This window comes from Cebus imitator, unplaced genomic scaffold, assembly GCF_001604975.1.
Source record: "Cebus imitator isolate Cc_AM_T3 unplaced genomic scaffold, Cebus_imitator-1.0 Scaffold352, whole genome shotgun sequence".
Lineage (NCBI taxonomy): Eukaryota > Metazoa > Chordata > Mammalia > Primates > Cebidae > Cebus > Cebus imitator.
In genome coordinates, this window is record NW_016107667.1 from 1,908,056 (window position 1) to 1,921,497 (window position 13,442).

At 43.8% G+C, this 13,442-nt stretch overlaps 1 protein-coding gene and 1 pseudogene across 6 annotated transcripts in view; both read right to left on the reverse strand.

The window, feature by feature from the left end:
• Positions 1 to 13,442, reverse strand: part of ETV6 (ETS variant transcription factor 6) — a 251,428-nt gene that overhangs the window by 46,164 nt on the left and 191,822 nt on the right. For all 6 annotated transcript variants that reach the window (XM_017506270.2, XM_017506269.2, XM_017506271.2 and 3 more), the window contains one exon: positions 11,369 to 11,533. In XM_017506270.2, the coding sequence (XP_017361759.1) occupies positions 11,369 to 11,533 (165 nt within the window). The remainder of the gene's footprint in view (positions 1 to 11,368; positions 11,534 to 13,442) is intronic.
• LOC119467925 lies at positions 3,596 to 3,724 on the reverse strand (annotated as a pseudogene).

A 13,442-nucleotide genomic window follows, 5' to 3' on the forward strand; every position in this document is an offset into this window, starting at 1 on the left:
AAAAAAAAAAAAAAAAGGTCAGTAATTAGTGTATCCATTTTGGAAGGGGAGGCCAGGAAATATAAATTTAGTGTCTGTGAGGGTGTTCAGCTTGGTTCACTTAACCAGGCGGGCTGGTGTGGTGGTGGGAGGTGCTGACTGCTGAGACAGCCACGGCTGCCTGGGCTGGAGTCCCAGCTCCTGTGCACCAGGTGACCTTGAGCAAGTCCCCGAACTCTGCAAAATGCAAGGAATGCCACCGACCTCCAGCATTTGCTATGAGGGTTAAAGGAAGGAAAGGTCAAGCAGCACCCAGAGTAGGGTTTGGTGCACAAACTGCTCCTGCACCCCTCTTGGTGGCTGCTTCTGGGCTTGGAGAAGCCTCCTGGGGTGTGGCTCAAACAAGGGCTGAAGAGTAGGCAGGTGACTTTTCCTTCTGTGTTTTCATGTCTCTATGTACAGAGAGAAACTGAGGCCAGACAGCAACATAGTGAAGAGGCCATGCTGTGGAGTCAGAGTGCTGCCTCCTTGGACATGCCCCTTAGTGTCACTTGGCCTCAGTTTCCTCATCTATCAAATGGCAATGCTGATGGCATCTACCTTGTGGGATCATTGTAAGGATTCAATGAGGTGGTCTATGTAATGAGCTCATCATGGTGTGAGGCAAATAGGAAAAACTCAGTAAACACTAGTCATTGCTTTGACCACCACCACCATCACCAGGAACACTCCCATCACTATTATTCCTGATATTATTAAATCGGCTTAGGACAGGTGTGTGGATCTCTAAGGAGGTCTCACATGGAGAATAGAGGAGGAATATCTGGGTCACGGCCAACTTTATGTTCCCCTTCCAGAAAGGGTAAAGAAGGTTAACTGAGGCCATTCCCAGTCTTGGGCTGTTTGGATGCCTCATCCTGACCTGGTGGGTTAAGCCTCTGGGGGGCTGATACGTGCTCTGGTACACACCTCCAGGCTTCTGCATGGGCTTGCTTTAGCCTTCCATACTGACGCTGGCCAAGGGAGCAGGCACAGAGGGGTTCTCCCTGAGTACAGGAGGAAGGGCGTGTCAAGCGGACTCAGCCAGTTTCCTACCTAGACCATAAGCCTATTTTGAGACTAATAAGGTATCAGGAGCATGGGACTTGAAGTCCCAGGTACTGGACCAGGAAAAAACTTAGTTCTAAGACCCAGGAATGTGCCTTAGCTGGGTCAGTCCACGCACAGACTTGTTTCCTCAGCAAGCAGGGGCTCAGTCCGGGAACGCGGCCGGCTCAGCACAAACACATCACCATGCGGGTGGGGACCATTTGCTGTGCATGCGCTGTGAGCATACGATTGGCAGTGATAGTGTGTCCCAATAATAAGTTGGAATCTTAGACCTAGACAGGATTCTAGAGGTTTCTTAGATGGACTCAGAGTTTGCTCACTAAGAGTCTCCCACCTCCCCTTCCCCCAGAAAGAAGTAGCTTTGGCTGGGTACTTCCAGTGATGAGTAGCTGGCAATGAGACAAGCAAACCATTTTTGGACGCTCTAGTTGATAGAACGTTTCTCTCCTGAGGTGAAATCTGGCTTTCCCGCAATCCCTGCACCTTGGTTCTTGGAGTAACACAGAATATGTGTCTTGTCTATAGCAGATTTCTAAGTAAATGAAGATGGCCCTTCATCTTCTTCCGTATCCAGTATCCCTGCATTTCTCAACACCCAGCCTGCTCTCTTGGTGTATGTTTCAAATTTTCATATATGTAGGCAATCACATCTAAAAGGCGTTATCAACACAAGAGTCTGGCTAGGTGCTGTGCCTCACACCTGTAATCCCAGAACTTTGGGAGGCAGAGGCAGGAGGATCACTTGAGCCCAGGAGTTGGAGACTAGCTGGGCAATATAGTGAAACCTCCATCTCTACAAAAAATACAAAAATTAGCTGAGCATGGTGGTGAGCGCCTGCTCTCCCAGCTACTCGGGAGGCTGAGGTGGGAGGACTGCTTGAGCCCAGGAGGTCAAGGCTGCAGTGAGCTGTGATTGCACCACTGCACTCCAGCCTGCGTGACACAGTGAGACCCTGGCTCAAACAACCCCAAAAGAGTCTCTGGAATAAAGAAGCTATTTAAAAATGAGTTATATTTATTTGCCCACTGAAAATAAAGAGCATGTGCCACAGCACTGTGTATCTAACTTAGCTAATGGCTGAAATTTAAAGGACATTTTTCAAAAAATTCTTAGCCCATTTGATTTTTAATAAATCTTCCCTGTCTTCCCAGAAAAGAAACACAGTGACTAGTACTAACTAGTGCTTCTATTGCACTATTCAGTGGCACTAAGCCCTACTGGTTAAGGAACCATAGTTTTTACTGGTTCCTCCATCTGCCTTCATGCATACAGACACAGTTCATGTAAACACATGCATGTGCAGAGGTAGATTTGCCATGAAGCGAGGGAGCTTCAGGGCCCTTCACATGTGCAGGTCCCTGGGAGGAGTTCTAGAACAATTCACATTGTCCAAATTGTAAGCCTCGGGCACATGAAATCTAGATATACTCCTGGATGCATGCACATGCACATACACACATGCACACACACAAAAACAAAACACAATTTTACATTGGTGATGTTTACGTGAAAAGCCAGGCATGGTCTTTGAGAATCCTAAATTCCATTATTTTATTGCAATGTGTTTCAAATGGACAGGAGAGAGTGAGTGAACAATTCTGCTGCGACCTGGCTCGTCAATCTTACCAGCGTCTGAGGACCAAGAACATCCAAGATGCTCTTGAGGGGGGTTACATTTATGTAAGTAACTGAGTTTTAGAGGAAAGAACTTGGGCTCTGGAGCAAGGGAGTCCCAAGTCTGAATCCTGGTTCCTCTGTTTGTCAGCTGTATGCCCTTGAGGAAACTATTTTTCCTCTCTGAGCCATGGTTCAGGGCTTAGTTCCGTATTCTTGTGTGTAAAATGAGAACTGTACCACAGACTTGGCAGGGCTGTTATGAGGATTAAATGAGATGATATGCACGACACAGCAGCCCCATGTCTGCCATAATACACACTTAATGGATGGTCTATCTTGCAACTGTCGTTAAGTGTGAACAGACATGTCTCACAAAACCCGGCAAAAAATGTTTTCTTTGTTTCAGTACTTTTGTATTTAAAGCACACGCATACGTTTTACAAAGTCACATTCATATGGATGGAATGTTTTTTCCCCAGTTGACATCATTTTATATAGACATTTCTAGTTTACAGTTAGCTCTTACACTCCCATTTGCGGTCGTATTGCTAGCTTTTTTCACTGGGTTTCTTCCCTTCAGCTTTTAAGCAGTTTCAAGTTTTTTCTTGTCCACACGCACGCCCCTTGTCCCCATCCTCCCTGTTAGGTACAGCTCCTGTTTCTATCCTCCCATCACAGCCCAACTTCCCGGGGGAGCTGTCCAACACCATTCTCTCCACTTCCTCACCTTCCATTCTGGTTCCCACTCCCATCCTTCTCCCACCTGCTTTTGCTCAGGTCATCTCCCTGTTGTCAAATCCTAATGGCAATGGTTGGTACTCGGGAAATTGCCTGACTTCTCAGCAACATCCTCACCAGCAATCTCTACTTCCTTTTTTTTTTAATCAGTCTCCATAGAGACTGTCAAAAATTGCCCGTGCCAACTGTATTGCAAGTCGTCATGGCGGGGTATTCAATTAGCAATAATCGTGCCTCGGATAAACCTCATTGGCTATGATACTGCCACTGCGCAAAGCTACTTCCCTTCTCTTAGAATACTCCATGGCTTCAGAGGTTTCCACCCGTCCTGGTTTTCCTCCTACCTCTCTGCTCTTTCTCCTTCTCCAGCCCTTCAGTAGGAAGGTTCCCCAGCTCTCACCAGCCCTTCCTCTTGGGCAACCTCATCTACTCCCATGGCTTCAGTCGGCTCATCTAATGCTAAATCTACTCCAGTCAGGCACTTCTTCTGAACTCCAGAACCACTTTCCATTATCTCCTAAGTACTTCCTCCTGGAGGTCATACAGGCCCCACACATTGAATGTGCCTAACACAAACATCTTTACAAACCAGATGGCCTGCCTTAGGTCAGTAAGTGCTCAGATGATCCGACCAGAAACCTGAGAGTAATCTTTAAGTCCTCTCTTCCTCTCATCTAACATGAAACTGGTCACCAAGACCTGAAGACTCTGCCTCTTATCTGTGTCTTGAAACACCTCCTCTCTCAGTGGGCCTCACTTTAGTTAATGTCACAACCATTGCTCCTAGTCTGCAGCCCAACAGATGCCCCACTTCCACTTTTCACCTCCACACCTTGCCATGACCATCCTCTGCTGAAAAGAAATGGCCTCTACTTGTCTGCCAACAAACATTTAAAATCCTGAACATGACCTGCAAAGCCCTGCATCATCTACTGAAGAAATAAGTGAGTGAACGAATGAATGGCTGTGATGCTCCCGTGTATCCCATGATATATACCTTCCCCAAGTTTGTTTAGCTAGTCCCACACGGGGTGGTTGGGGAATTTCCAGTTTTTACTACTATAAATAGAATTGTTAAGGACATCTTTTTTTTGCCCACTCTTGGATGATTTCCTTAGGCTATCTGCTTAGGAACAGAATTATCAGTGAAAGGGTATGATTAGTTCTAAAGTTCTTATTATACACTCCTTGTTCTCAGAAGGCTGAGACCAATGTTTAGCGTCATCTGCAATGCTACCTGGAGCCTCTTCGAGGGGGGTTTGCAACTTTTAACTTCTCAAGTTTAGTAGGTTTAAAGTAGAACCCTAACATTGTTAAGATCTGCATTTTTCAGGTGATGATTTGTTATGCACATATCCTTACATGTAGATTATCTAAATGACACATTCTTAAATTTGCAAACAGCTCTCTCTTCTCTTTCATTTTTATTCAGAGGCTTCAGTTTCCTTCTGGCCATTTTTTTTTTTTTTTTTTTTTTATGTAAGAGTATGCCTGGTGTGGGAGGGGTACTTTTTAGACGTGTCAAAACGTTCTCTCTATTAGGCCCTTTCTGCCTTTGATGGGTTCAGGATGAAGCCTTAGGGTTCCATCCCTTAAGTTACATAATAAATTCAACAGTGAAAACAGCAGTGCATAACATGCCCATTCCTGTAATGGGACTGCTTGGTGTTCTAACTCTGCTCGGTCCTAGTTTCTAAGCATCCCATTCAATACATTTTTGCAGGCCAATTGAATTAACCTTTTAATTTAATATGGAGTGCCTTCTGTGATCACAACGATAAATTAGTCTTTTACTTAGGAACAAATATTTGAAATTTAGTTTATTATTTATGTCTTATTCACAAAGACCCTGAGAAAAAAGAAGCAGGTTATGGGAAAAATGGAATATTATATTTAAGAATAAAACTGTTAGAAATAGACAATTATCTTTAGTTGGATACAGAATATAAGGTAAGATAAATAAAATAAGGAGCTCTTGGGAAAACAGAACTTTGTGAAATAACTATGTGTTTTAAGGAAGCAGCATGCAGTTGGTTTTTCCTATGTCACCATCACATCAACTCGCCTGATCAATGTTTAGCGTCATGTGCAAGGCTACCTGGGTCTCTCCAACTTCTAACTTCTCAAGTATAGTACATTTAAAGTAGCACGCTAACATTGCTAAAACTTGCATTTTTCAAGTGTATGACAGCAGGGAGGGTGATCACCTCCATTTCACAAGACAAGGAAAGAGCTAAGAAATAAAATGACTTTGCCATAAGTGACCCATCTAAGCATTTTTCTGGTGTGTGATACATGTTTTTTGCTTGCTCAAAGATGCAGTAAAGAAAGAGTCAACTCTGGTGTCTTCAGACAAGGGTCATGTATGCTACGACTCCCACTTTCAGGGCTGCAAGCTCCCTTCTGTGACCTATTGCCATGGACTCTCTGACTTAAAACAGCCAGTGGACACAGCCCTTCAATCTAGCAAACCTACCATTGCTTACTAGAAATTAATAGGCCAACTGATTCAAGAAATACTATGTAAAGACCAGTATTTTCGGTTTAACTTTGCAAGAGAATTTTACTATATTTGAAAAATATAAGCAAAGCATATTTCCAAAGACAAAGGCTCTGGTGGGTTGGAAATGGAGAAACAATTTGCAAAATCACACTCTAGTGTATATGAAAAGACTGCAGATTGTAGTCTACTAAAATCCTCAATATATTTAGCAAATCCCCAATACATTTTTGCTGAATTGAAGGAACTCTGAACATATGTTTCTTTCCCTTTTTTAGCATTGATAGCAAGTGAGTGTAACATGAATTAAATTGATAATAACTCGTGGGTTTCCTTGTTCATATAAAATAATGGGTCCCTAAATCCATTCCACCTGAATGTCACACAATGGATAACCCTAAGTCAGGGTTAACATAAATGCCAACCTGACTGTTCCTTCCTGTCGATGTGTTTTCTCAGAGTCTCAAAGTAGTCAGGTAATCAAATACCTCACTGAATTTAAACCACTTCAGAACCAGTTAGTGTGATAGCTATCTAGTAACCCGAGGTCTATGTACAATTATTCTGTCCAGGTGAAGTTTTATAAAATTGGGATCCCTCTCATTTATTCTTCAGCTTTACAAATGTTATAAATTTGTCATCTGTTATATCCTCCAACTGGGAGACTATTCCCAAAAAAATATCCCATTTGTCTTCAACCTTGAAATCTTCTGGTTAGAGACCATATAGTTATTTAAAGCACATTGCAAATGTTCCCTGCTTTATCCTAGGGGCTGAAAATGGAGGATTCTTGTCCTGGAAGTAGATGTGGTAAGTGTAATTTGTTAAGCCGGTCAAAGAATATGGCATTCGGAGAGTCTACTGTATTTGGACTAGGTATGATTGTATTTCAGGTAATTATAACTCATTCAGTCCAGTGCTCTCCTCTCTACACTGGAGAGGAGTTGTGTTAAGGAATGTTGTTTCCATATACAGAGAGCAAAATTTTAGGTGAGGCCAGGCAGGAAACACAGGCCAGGTGGAAGATTTCAACATCAGTTCATGGTGATGAGGCAGCCAGATACTTCTGTTTTATTCCAGCAGCGCCATGACTAGTGAGGACTACCGCTGCTTTTCCTTATGCAGCAAAAAAGATTCATGGAGAGGCAATGGGAAAAAATTCGGTGAAGTATAAACTTTACAAGGTATATAGGTTGAAGGAGATCAGAGTATTATTCACTGCCTGTAGGGTGGGAGGCTACACTGTTTGCTAGAAACTTAACACTGTTTCAGTGTTGAAGTTGGGCTGAAGTGTTAAGAATTGAAGGGAGCTTAGGATCCATATGGTGAGAACCACATTTTATGGATGAGGAAAATAAGGCCAAGTGAAGTGATGTGATTTGTGAAGGGCCAGGTGTAGAACCCCGGCCTGAGGACTTCCACTACACCAAACTGCTAAAGCAGAAAGCCCACGTCAGAAGAAACAGTGGCAAGTGTTACATCTGGGAAATACAAAGGATTTTCAATCTGGATCTTGCCCCTGCCTAAGGAGAATGCCCACAGCCTTCCTCCTCTTGCTGCGCAGCAGCCCCTTCATGAGATGGGTCTTCTTAACTCCTTCTTAGTTCTGTCTTTTAAACCCACTGACAATACTTTTGTGTTCTGTGATAAGCTTTCCTGTAGGCTCTGCTGGGAGGCATCACCTTGAAATTCTGTACACGGCTTTCTAGCGGATGCCTTAATTAAATTACCTTCAGTATAAATTTATCTTTATCTCCAGCTCATAAAATTCTATATAATGGAGATGATGTATGATGCTCACATCTATTGTTCCAGCTCTGGCCTGCCTCTTGTTTTAGATTTCCAGCTGCAGAACAGGACAAGTCTTCTTGAATGTCCCGGCACCATTTGCTCAAAAATGAACTCTTACCACTGCTTCCAAGTCAGCTCCCCATTTTAGCTAGCCCTTTGTGCCTGACTCTTATTTTGACGTCACTGATCTGGTTCTGGGCTTCACTGCCTCCCATGAGGATCATAGCAACACCACTCTAACTAGCTTTCCTGCTTTGAGTAAGCTATAGATTTAATGAATCTACCCTACGCACTGATGGCAAATGTCTGCGGCAAAAAGAGAGCTCCAATCATATTTTCCTGATCAAAACTTTCCAGTGGTTTCCAATTACCTCCAAGATAAAATCCAAACTTCTTAACCTGGGTACTCTCAAATTGGGTCATCGTTCAACCTGCATTTATTGAGTGCCACCTGGATGCCATGCCCTGGTGTTAGGTACTGGAGACTTGGCAGCTTAACAGAACACAATCACTGCCCACATTGAATATTCTACAAAGCAGAGATCCAGAGTAGCAAACAGTCATGTATAACTCTGTGTGTGTGTGTGTGTGTGTGTGTGTGTGTGTGTGTGTGTGTGTGTGTCACACACAAGATGAGAGAAAGGAAGGTGGAATAGAATTAGGGAAGTAGGTATGGGAGTCACGGTGAGGAGGCCATCAGACAAGCATGGAAAGGCATGGCGAGTGATGTTCCTCCATGTTTCAAAGGGAGGGTCTAGCACATGCAGCCTTGTCTCTGAATTCCTCTTCCATGTACCCTGGCCTACATCTCCTTAACACGCTTCCTCAGCTCCTTCGTGTTTACCTTTCAAAGTCAGGCTCCATTACCATGTCTATGAGGTCTGTTTGACAATCCAGCTAGAAACGGCCCCTCTGATCTCTCAACTCCCTTAGCCTGTCCCTGTGTACCGCTGGCATGGTGTTGCTTGGTGAACACTCATGGAATGAATTTCTGCTGCCGCCCCCTGTGATTTATAGCACCTCACATCCGTTCTAGTGCATCAGGCTCATCAGGCCTTTTTGCCTTTTCTGCCTCTTCTACTCATCAGGTGGGCTTTCTCACCATCACCCAAACATACTTGGTGATGCTGTTCCAGTTACCCTCTGCCTGCCCAATCTCACCCATTCTTCATAGTCCAGACTAACTCCATTCCTTCTCTCCCGAGACCCATCCTACTCTGCTCTCTCCCTCCTCCATCCTTCTTTGGCCTTTAGGTCAATGCAATCCTGCCTCTAACTGGACAGTAACTTCCTCGAGAGCAGCACCGTCTTCCACATGGCCTACCCAACAAAGACTTGACAAAGTGGCCTCGAACTGCAGACAGACTTTCACGAATCTTTGTTCATAGCTTTGAGCAGAGAGAACCCAGTTACATAAACAATGCTGAGAGGTCCCTGTGGAGGAAAATAAAATAAACTAGCTTTGAAAAAGAGCACCTGAGATAGGATGAGGAGGAAATTTGAATTGGACCTTGGGGAGAAGAGCTTGCCCAAGGTGCAATTCAAATCAAGTCAAAACCCACCACTGTGTTTTCCTTTCTTTGCTTTACACAAATGGTTTCATTAGAACACTAAAGAGATGGGGATTTTTCCTCCAGGTATACAATGTTGCCTCTTTGAGTATAATATGTCTGAGTTTCCACTGGAATAGAAAAGGAAAGTATTTTGTAATAAATTCAAAGGAACTATTTAGGATAGTTTGATTTACTTATATGGTTGTTTTATATCTTTCTCTCTCTTTTTTTTTTTTTTTTGAGACAGAGTCTCATTCTGTCACTCAGGCTGGAGTGCAATGGTGCCATCTTGGCTCACTGCAATCTCCAACTCCCAGTTCAAGCAATTCTCTTGCCTCTGCCACCTGAGTAGCTGGGATTACTGGCACATGCCACCACGCCCAGCTAATTTTTTTGTATTTTTAGTAGAGATGGGGTTTCACCAGGTTGGTCTTTGAACTCCTGACCTCAGATAATCCGTCTGCCTCGGCCTCCCAAAGTGCTGGGATCATAGGCATGAACCACTGCCCCCGGCTGTTTTATAGTTTTCCTATTATGAGATTATATAAAGATGACCTGAAACAAAAGGTTTCAGGTATGTTTGAGTCCCTTCTAAATTACTTGTTTTTGGAGATATAAACTTTCAAGTTTCAATAACATCTCGACTTTGGAGGAAACTTCCTCTTTTGTATTTCTTCATAGAAACGGTCTGTGGCAACTGGGAAGAACGGGGAGATACGGGTGCTGGGGCTTTATCTCATCTCCTGTAATGAGGGACATTTCCTCATGACGGTTGGTTTATTAACTTCTGGCAGGCCTCCAGGAGTAAATAAAGGTTGAACTGAGTTAGGGACTATGCCAAGACCTTCTGCAGGATCCTCGCCCTTTGTCAAGTTACATCAGATTCGAGGTCTGCGATGGGATTCGGTAAAATGCAGGCCTTGGGTACTTCAGTAACTAACCCCGCAAGAGGCATAAACCTGAGACCATAGCTCCCCGTTGACATATGTAGTTCCCAGACAAGTACCTTCTAAATATCCACAGGGTTCGGGAAATGAAAAGGAGACAAATCTTTGAAGCCTTATCCACAGGAGTAACACACTTTGCAGGTGGAGATGCTTGTTACTGAACTGAAATCTTCTAACGTGGTCTTAGGTGCCCTTAATTCGACAAGCTTTCTGAGTCAGATGAGCCCGAGGGAACCTCCACTTGTATTTTTTAGGATTTCTACAGACTATACGATGCATTACCTCAAACGAGTCCTTCGTCAAAGGGAAATCACTTGAAGCCTTTCTAAACTGGCCTTGGCTGCTAGGATCTCACCATTTCCCAGTCTTTATCTGCAGTTCCCTCATTTCTACTTTCCTTTATCGCCTTTCTACCTCCTTCGCCTTCCTCTCTCTGTTTTCGGTTGAACAGTTCACAGCCTGCACTCACTCTTAGGTATCTCTTTTAGAGAGTCAAAGGGTCAGAATGGCATTTTATTTTCTTTTTCTGAGACACGTTCTAGCTCGGTCACCCAGGCTGGAGTGCAGTGGTGCGATCTCAGCTCACTGCAACCTCCGCCCCCTCAGCTCAAGCAATCCTCCCACCTCAGCCTCCTGAGTAGCAGCTGGGACTACAGGCATGTGAAACCACGTCCAGCTAATTTTTAAAATTTTTGTAGAGATGAGGTTTCGCCACATTGCCCAGGCTAGCCTCAAACTCCTCAACTCAAGCAATTCATCCTCCTGGGCCTCCCAAAGTGCTGGGATTACAGGTGTGAGCCACCATGGATGGCCAAGCTTCTTGTTCTCCTTAGTGGCACAGTCACAGCCTTAAGTTCCAGTGTCCGTAGGACTAAATTGGGTTCCGCTCCTAAGCTTAAAAGCTTCCCCCTTGGTCTGTAAACTCTTCCTCTTCTTCCCTCAAACTGGCTCATGCCCGCATGATCTTCCTTCAACTTCCTTCCTTCCTTCCTTCCACTTCCTTCCATAATCATCCCTTCCTTGTAATGACCCACTGTGAGGATTTCTTGTGCCGGGTGAGGGGTGGGTAAAGACCAACCACTGCCTAACAGACTTTCCAAGTTGAACATATGTCAAGAGTCCAGACTCTCACCTGAATGAGGAGATCGATAGCGAAAGTCCTCTTTGGTCAGCAGCAGGAGAGCTTTCCCATTCATTTCAAACGTGTTACTGTCAATTGGCCGTAAAGAAAACTCATTTTCAGCCCACTTGAGCCACTGGGCTACGTCATCCCTGCTCCAGTAAATTGGCTGCAAGCCTGTTGGAGAGAGCGCAAGGCAGAAAGAGAGAAAGGTCTTGTTAGACAGCTGGAATAAAGGGAGAAGATCTCTGAATTGTTAACGAAATGAATTTCCATGTCTCAAGAGTCCTTGTATTCAACTCTGAGTCCCCCCCGGCTCCAGTCCTTGTTTGAGCCGCCCCACTGGGGGCTTCTCCAAGCCCAGAAGCAGCCCCGAAGAGGGGTCCAGGGAGCAGTTTGTGCACCAAACCCTACTCTGGGGTGTGCTGTCAGAGGAACTTTTTATTTAGAGGCAAAATGACAAAAAGATTCTTTTTTATGTGTTTAAGGGATGGTAGGTCTCACCCAGTTCCAGGGGCTGTTCCAGGGTACCCAAGGCACCCAGGGGGGCTCAGAACTATGACAGGTGTCAGTGTGGTTGGAGGGTCCTCAGATTCAAAGCTGATCTGATTGCAGCCCAGCGTCCTTCTGAAGAAGAATGTTCCAGAGCTGGGCTTGACCTTCCAGAGTTGCCAAATAATGAAATGTTCCCTGAAACTTCTTCCAGGAAGAGCAATTCATTCAGCCTCTGGGAAACCATCAGGCTGGCTCTGAGAATAAGAGGGCAAGGTAAGGATAAAAGGTCTTCTGCCTTTTTATTCTACTCATTGACATCAGAACTTCCTGATGCGGTGGTACTTGAACTCTGCGTAGGACCCAAGTGGGCAGGAGTGCGGTATGGAGCAGAGGCTGAGAGAGTGGCTCAAGTTGGCTCTGTGGGAGCCAGACTGTGAGTCTATATTTTTATTTTGCTGCTGTGGGAAGTCTTTGATCAGTTAGAACAGTGGTTCTCAAAATGTGATCTGTGGACTCATCAGGGTTCCAAATACCTTTGTAGGGTGCCTATAAAGTAAAAGTTCTTTTCATAACAATATTAAGAGATTATTTGCCTTTCTATACGTAGAATGTTCTAGAAGGCATATGACATGTGATCTTGCAACAGAATGAATGCAGAAACAGAGATCAGAGTCCAGCCATCTTCCATTAAGCCAGACTTCAAAGACACTTTCAAAAATATGTAACAGTGCTACTCTTCTCACGAATTACTTTTGGTTTGGGAAAATATATTTTAAAATATATATTTACATTAATACAGAGCTGGCTTGCTATTTTTCCATAAATTCATAAATATTTTTAAATACCCAGTTTTAATTTATAAAATAATATAACTACAGGCAGTTATAAACCATATATGTAAAAGCTCTTTGGGGGCTCCAATACTTTTTAAGAATCAAAAGGAGTCATGAGACCAAATGTAAGAATTGTTGGGTCAGAAGAAGCTAGATGTTCAATGCATCTTCATTCTCTGTAATCACATGGTGCGAATCAATAGTTCAAATAGTTCCAATAGAGCAATGGAATCAGTGTTGCTAAGAGGAGCTTCCATCTCATAAGTTACTTAAACTTGCTAAGAACACTTCACAAGTGTGTTATAAAAATGTCCCTTGGTTTGATCCTGGAAAAATCACCTTTCATTCTAAACTAGGCATGCCAAAGAACGATCTGGTTTGCTAAATGGGGCTGCTCTTCCTCCCTGCTGAAGTGGGGAACAAACGGCTCAAATGCCCTGGAGACCGTCCAGGGCCTCTGGGCATGATTGCCTTCCAAATGGCTCCTTCGAGAAGTTTAGTTTTGAGGAATGGTAGTTGGCTTCCTCTAACCCTGTGGAAGCCCCCTCAAAACCAAAACGCCTTTTCTGTAGTACACCAAAAAATAACTACTGGGCACTGGAATCATTAGAGATGAGCATTTAAGAGTTGTTTTTCTTGGTGTTTAAGTTTTAGGATAATTTTTTTTTCACATGGAAACAACTTAGAATTTCAAATAATAATTTATGGTGTGTTACTGCTTTATGATCTTCAGAAGAAAATACGGCCATGGAAGGTTT